Below are 6,745 nucleotides of genomic sequence, written 5' to 3'. Positions count from 1 at the left end.
TGTGCTTTAACAGTGAGCATTATTAATGGACTGTAAAAGGCAATGGGGAATTGGATTATAATGTTCTCATTCTGCAAGCTGTATGGTGAATAAATAAATTTGTTCTGGCAGCAAAATTAACTGGAATAAATGCTTCTAGCTCCATCCACCAAGAAGAGGGGTTGCTGTAAATGAACTTGTTCTCAGCCTTGAGTTAGAAAACCTGATTACCAGGTCATTATTTCTGGCAATTAGGTACCAGAACAACATCAGAGAAAGAAGAGATTTTCTTTGAAATATTTAATGAGTAAGGTAGTAATCATAGACTCATTTGCTGGAAATATGTGATGAGATTTTTTGTGTGTGTGGTTAGGGTTCACTGTGCAATGAAAATCCACGTTTATCAAGTCTACTGCTAAAAGCTAGACTGCAAGCTTGAACTGTGGCACATATCTAGCTTTTCTTTGCCTAGAATCCCTGGGCTCTTCGTCAGGTTTGTCCCATGCCTAGTCACTAATCAGAAGACAGTCCTTTGCTCCTTTTTCAGTGTCAGGTACTTGTAGGTTGCTTTGTAACAACAGCAAATGCAAAGGACTTCGACAGGAGGGGGAGAGCGTTGCCCTGTTTGTTGCATGACTAACTTGTGCATGTGTGTTTTCAAACAAACTCCCAAAATGCCCTTCATCAAGATTAGAAAAGATGAATCTGAGAGATACTGAGGTTTTACACACCAGCATTAAGCCAAAGCACTTCGCAAACAGCATAACTGCCGTAATTCTGACCGTAGAAAACTCAACCTCTTTGTGAGAACTTAGTGTGGACAGTCTATCTTACAAACATACTATATTGTCACGTGGAAGCCTAAGTGAAGTCTACATGAAGTTAACTGTACTACAAATATTCACAGATACAAAATACAACCCTACCAGTTCTGCTGCCATTTTACTCCATTTCTTAACAAGTGTTTCAGGAAATAGTTGGCACGTTACTGCTAGTCAGTCCATTTGTTCGTAAAGGGAGGCTGAAAACAATTCCATACAGGCAAAAATGTCGCACCAGCTCCCAAAACCAAGGCAGCCCCAACCCCAAAAAGCCTGTCAGGTGGCAGCATAAGTGGAACCTTTCACCCTCCCCCTTCTTGGTGCAGAAAACAGAAAGGGAAGGCAGTTTGATAGGAATGATCCTTACTCAGTATTGATGCTGAAGGGCCTGAGTCTGTCTGATCCGCACACTAACCAAGGACAAGGTAGATCATGGCTCCGAGACGTTTTATGGGGGGAAAAAACCCACACTAGAAACATTTAACTTCTTCCATTTTGGTTGTTGTTTTATTTCTTGTTGTTTTCTTACAATCATTATGCTCAAATATAAAAATTTCTGGCCAAAGCCAAAGTTAGTTTTAAAAGTGATCCCATCTGCATTGATACATGCTAAACATCACTAAATTCGATTTCTGAAAACAAACTGCTAAGACTCCCTACAGATTGCTCTGCCTGACATACAGAAAAATCCTCCTTTCCAACTTGTGCAAATATTACCACCTCAGTTTGACAGAAAATAGTTACACCTGAGTGCTTCCACACTGAGTTTTCATTAATTTTAATAACTTTTTCCCATGGACCCTTAACAATTCATTCACGCTAAGCTGCACCATTGTGATCCTTTTCAGCTGTACTGGGCATCCTCATGAATCATCAGAACACAGAAATAAGAATAAATGGAAAGATGCCATGAGGATAATATATTGGAGACAGAACTGGAAAGCTCCGGGCACCTTTATATTTCCAGAGCTCTGGAACAGATGCAGTGCATTGCAGATTGGCTATTATTAAGGCACGTGGTGAAAATAACAGTTTATCATCTCGGGCAATTCATCTCTCCGAGTCAAACATTCTGTGCCAGTAGTAGACGAAGGTTGGCGAGTTGCTGGCCCCTATGACTATTAGCAGCAGCAGGTACAGCATCATCATGACGGCAAAACGGTGGGTGTAAAGCCAGGAAGATTGACTAGAAGGCCTGAAAAGGGAAAGTGCATGAATTCTGTCAGAGATGCACAAATACCTTGGCAAAGAGTATCTTAGGTTTTGTTATTTTAAATGGTTAAGCTAATGCAATAAGAACAGAAAGTTGTTCCACAATCCCTGTAACTAACAAAGCCTGTCTTCCTTACCCCTTTTCCCTAAGTCACCGTGCACAGCCCTGTCCTTTCTCCCCATGTTCACACCTTTCTCTGTGGTTGGAGCGGTAACTGCCTGGCCTGTACATGCATGTTGATTAGCGGGGTGAATGTTGCCACTTAGGATAGACAAGGGCAGAGTTAAAACTGCCCTGGTTTTAAGAGCTGCACTCGTCAGTGTTTCACTCTTTCTTTCCTGCCACAAACAGAGCTCTCAAAGATACTAAGTGCTTACAGGTCTGGTGAAAAAGCAAATTTAGCTGAGCCTGGGAGTGTCAAAGAGTGAGACAGAGGCAACATGACGCTGTAAGCCTTATTTCACAGGAAACAGACTAAAAACTTTCTTTCTTGTTTTCTGTTGTTTTTCAAAAATGAGATGTGCTTATCTGGCTGTCATAGCATGCTCATCACTCTAGACAGCTGAACTCTTACCTCCTATGCTGTTTCTGTGAATATACTAGCAAGTATTTAACTCGTAAAAGCTGATTGTTTGTGACAACGAAGTATTTCTGTGGCACATCACCCCCTTCGCTGTTTTTCACTCTTGCTCTTTTTCTGTCTATTTCTTCTGAATCTGCATGGGAAGAGAAAAGAAGTGGTCTTTTGGGGAACAGAAAAGCAAAAAGAGATGCATAACTTCAAGTAACTATAAAAAAGCAAACAACCAACACCCACCTCCTACACGAGTGGTAATGACATAACTAAAGATCTAGTCTTGGTATTCCCCTGAATCCCTCAGTATCCAAGAATAGACTGAAAAGTTTGCTTGAGGCTATACCACTCCTAGTCATCCTTGGTATGGATGGCATTATGGCCCAGACCAGGGTGAAAAGGAGGTGGGTCTCCCACACAGTGCTTCAGGAGCTGCTAATATTAACAGGGAAGGAAAAACAACGTCGAAGGACTGACTGAGCCCTGCAAGCAGGAAGCAGTCAAAGGAGAAGGACAATCTGAGCAGAGGCATCCTAGACATCTAACATAGCTCATTCTTGACACATTTGTGATGCTTCTGTTCCACCATCACAGGTGAAATGATCAGGCATTATGGAACATGATTTTATCATGCTACTGAAACTAGGAAAAACAAATGATGCCACCAACATATTTTCTACCCCTTAAATATGCTATTTTAAGAGAAGCTTCACAGACGACGAGGCTGTTCTGTATTTGTTGAGGAGACAATCGGAAAAGTTTCTGCCAGTTTTCAGCCAGTTCCGGCTGAGGGGTATCCACACTCCATGCACTGCACTGTTTATATGATAGCATATATGCACAAAGCTGAAATATGAGAAGTGCTAAGTAAGGGATGAACTACACGTAGTTATTATTGCAAGAGACTCACCTTTCTTTTTGACCTGACACTTTACATCTGGATGATCAATGATCTCGCAAACAGCTACGCAGCTAAGGATAGAGCCCAAGGCACTTCGCTGCCAACCAAGACCATGAGGACTATAAAGGAGAGCCAGGCTCAGGTCACTGGTAAGATAGGTACCTTCACCAAACAGGGACGTCTGAAATGGAGCAGAAATACATCCTAAAATCCTGTAGCGCAAACTATGAACAACATAGAAGTTCTCTTTACTTTCAGACTGGTAGTTGTTTCTGAAGGTAAATTAAGAAAGGCTTTTCTGACCCGTGTTGGGCCTGGTCCATGCACTGTTTTTGTCCTGGCACAACGTCCTCAGGGTGGGGCAGCTGCCCTCTCCCATCCCTCAGATTAGCTGCTTGGCACAGTCCTTGGTGTGGACAGATTCATGCTTTCCCGGATTTGGATTTAGTTTGCCAGCGTAAGTATTTTATATCAACATGACTGCACTGCTGTTAGAGGCATTTCAATGATTTATTGACACTGCCGTCATTCAAATAATCCAACCTCCACAAACAAGACAAGACTTCACTTGCATTTAAATCCATGCTTTACTAGAAAAGAGGGAAGTACTTTTCAATTGTGAATTCCTTTCAAATCTAACTGTTTTAGTAACTTCGAATCAGGGGATGATTTGCCACCCTGGCTAAAATTATTAATCTGTAAGTCCACTGACCCTGATAAGCCGTTACCCATACAGAATGGGGGGGGTAAACATGGTCCAGGTTGACTGGAAGGTTAAGCGGCTGTTGTGTCAAAGCTGCTTTACAGATGACACAAAAAGCCAGGAGTCCCAACTGCCTTTCTGCTGAAAACAGAAGAGGTGCAAATCTTACGGGATGTCTATAACCAGGCCATTTAAAGAAGGCTCCATTTGCAGTAGCACCTAAAACTTAGTTGATCTAAACTTGAGGCCAGGCAGAAAGAGAGAATCTCTACATTGCCTGGGCCACCATCCTCCTCCTCTGCGCACAGGTACTTTCCAGCTGCAGGCTGTCAGATAGGCCAGTATTTTCAGAGGCATTACACTTCCTTACAAAGAAGCAAAGGATAGACATAATCCGTCACACTGGAGAAAAGGATTTCATGCTGCTTCCAGTTTTTACCCTCAGGCTGCACTAGAAAATCCAACACAACCATCCACCAAGGCCTACACTTAAGTGAAAACAGCAGCATAAGATCATCAGCATGCTTCATATCCTTAAAGGAATTTGGGGCTATTTTTAAAAAGTGTCACTAGCTGCAAGTGACCAACAGAAAATGGTGCTAATACCAGGAGCCTCACCCTGTTCAAATGGCAGTGCAGGCCGTTGTGCAGTATGGAATGGAAGTTCTCGAGGCGGCTCCCGTGGAAGGCGTAGATGAGGTCCCGCTCTCCCTTGGTCTCGGCAAACTTGGTATTCATTTGATCGCAATACACGATCTCAAAGAGGTAGTCTGGAGCAGGAACCGCAACCCCAGACATCCCTGTGAGTTCTTGGATCTTCTCATACTTAAAACCAGGAAGGAATATGAGTGTTGGTTTATGGGGTTAGATTACTCACTGGAAATTTTCCTTACTGTCCCTTAGTCTTTCACCTTGCTCTATGTATTTTGATTAAGCTTTCTGTTAGAATTCAACACTGTCACAATTCAGAAGGAGTAAATGTACAGTGAGAATTCTGATCGTTCCTTGCTATCAAAGCTAAATCCTAATCCTTCTTTCAAAAAAAAAAAACCACTTGAATTGTGATTATGATTTAACTGATGATGTAAGGACAACACCACAATTCTACCATGCCACTTTAGGTACTAAGACGATAAAGTCATCAGCTGATCCTGGAAGAGGGAAAAAAGTGAAAACAGAAGTTGTTTTCATCTTGCTGCTAATCTCTACAACTATTTTGATCCCTGTCACAGAAGTTCCTCAGTGGCTCTCAACCTTTCCATTTCTGGGGCAGTATGCAGAAGTACAAAGTTGTCTTTCTCAGTGAGAAGCAGGACCTAGCTCCATGACACCTGAGCTGGACTATCTTAGTCTAGAACATGCAGGTACATGCTACATTAATGGAAGTAATCAACTACAATCACTGCCCATCATCAACTACTGACAGTGATAACTATTTCTTCCAAGTAGTGTTCCTGAAAATTTTATTTAAAAAAAAAAACCTCTATGTACAGAAAAAAAAATGCATTTACATTGAACTGTCAAGCTCTCACAATAACCAACTAACTTCTGGCAAGAGGAAATACTTTCTGAAGTGCAGGTTTGCCTTAAAAGACAAATTCTAATCGAGACTTCCAGAATTCAGAACTTACCTCCTGTTTCTTAGTACTTTGTATCATGAAGACTTTAGATGACAAAATCCAACTAAACAAATCCCAGGTCCTTTTCTCTGTGTTTGGAACAGACGCCAGAAGTTCCTTCAGGCTTGGCAGAGCGTTGCTATCTGCAAGCTAACAAGACAGGCATTTAGTACAAGCTTCTTCTTTTCATTATGATTAAACAGAGACCTCTAGTGAAAACAAAACAATATTTCACCCTAATAGGTTGTAAACTAAAAAACAGTTTCAGTTCCGAGATATAAACATTTGTATACAGTTTGTGGGAAAGTTTGTCACTTGTTCTAAGAGCAAATACCAGACAAGTTATAGAATATTTATATTTACCAAGAATATCTGTAAGGTACATACAAGAATAGTCAAATTCCTGAATGAAACAAGTGCAGTATCTGCAGCGGGATAGACACAGGGGGTGTTCAGGCCATGTAAAACACAAACCCTTCAAAATTCGTTTGAATTTCACATAGGGCAAGCTCTTCTAACACTTCATATCGCAACGCTGGATTTGGAAGTTTCCAAGTGTGGGTTTATTGGTCAGAATCCCAAATATACTTTAAAACCTGGATTCCTTGACTGGATAAACAATCCACCCTGCTTTGTTCGTAACCCTGAGGTGCCGCTGCCCTCACCTCGGAGGGCAACCTCGCCTGCTTCTCCCCCAGAACAGCCCAGGCACGCTCGGCCTGGGCTCCCACATCTAACTAGCCCTTTCACGAGGCTGCTTCCTCACTCCAAAGGTAGAACACCGTGTTCCCGGTTCGGATATACACCCCCGGGCCGGGGGCGCTGGCACTCACCAGCCCCTCGAAGTCCTTGGTGTCGCCGCCCGCGTAGCGGCCCGGGAAGGGCCTCAGCGCCGAGTCGCGCTTGTAGCTCTGCAGCGCGGCGGCGAAGAGGCT

At 42.6% G+C, this 6,745-nt stretch overlaps 1 protein-coding gene across 1 annotated transcript; it reads right to left on the bottom strand.

Annotated features, from left to right (window-relative positions):
- Positions 1-1,366: 1,366 nt before the first annotated feature.
- On the bottom strand, positions 1,367-6,742 carry PARP16 (poly (ADP-ribose) polymerase family, member 16; the record flags this gene model as incomplete). Its single annotated transcript, XM_009584760.1, has 6 exons — positions 1,367-1,995; positions 2,588-2,729; positions 3,498-3,669; positions 4,810-5,016; positions 5,823-5,960; positions 6,644-6,742. Coding segments are annotated over 6 exons (903 nt in total), but the record flags the coding sequence as incomplete, so codon positions are not given.
- Between the last annotated feature and the right edge of the window lie 3 nt (positions 6,743-6,745).

This window comes from Fulmarus glacialis, unplaced genomic scaffold, assembly GCF_000690835.1.
Source record: "Fulmarus glacialis isolate BGI_N327 unplaced genomic scaffold, ASM69083v1 scaffold36389, whole genome shotgun sequence".
NCBI classification, from domain to species: domain Eukaryota; kingdom Metazoa; phylum Chordata; class Aves; order Procellariiformes; family Procellariidae; genus Fulmarus; species Fulmarus glacialis.
Note: the sequence above shows the minus strand (reverse complement) of the source record. Positions and strands in the feature narration are given on the sequence as shown.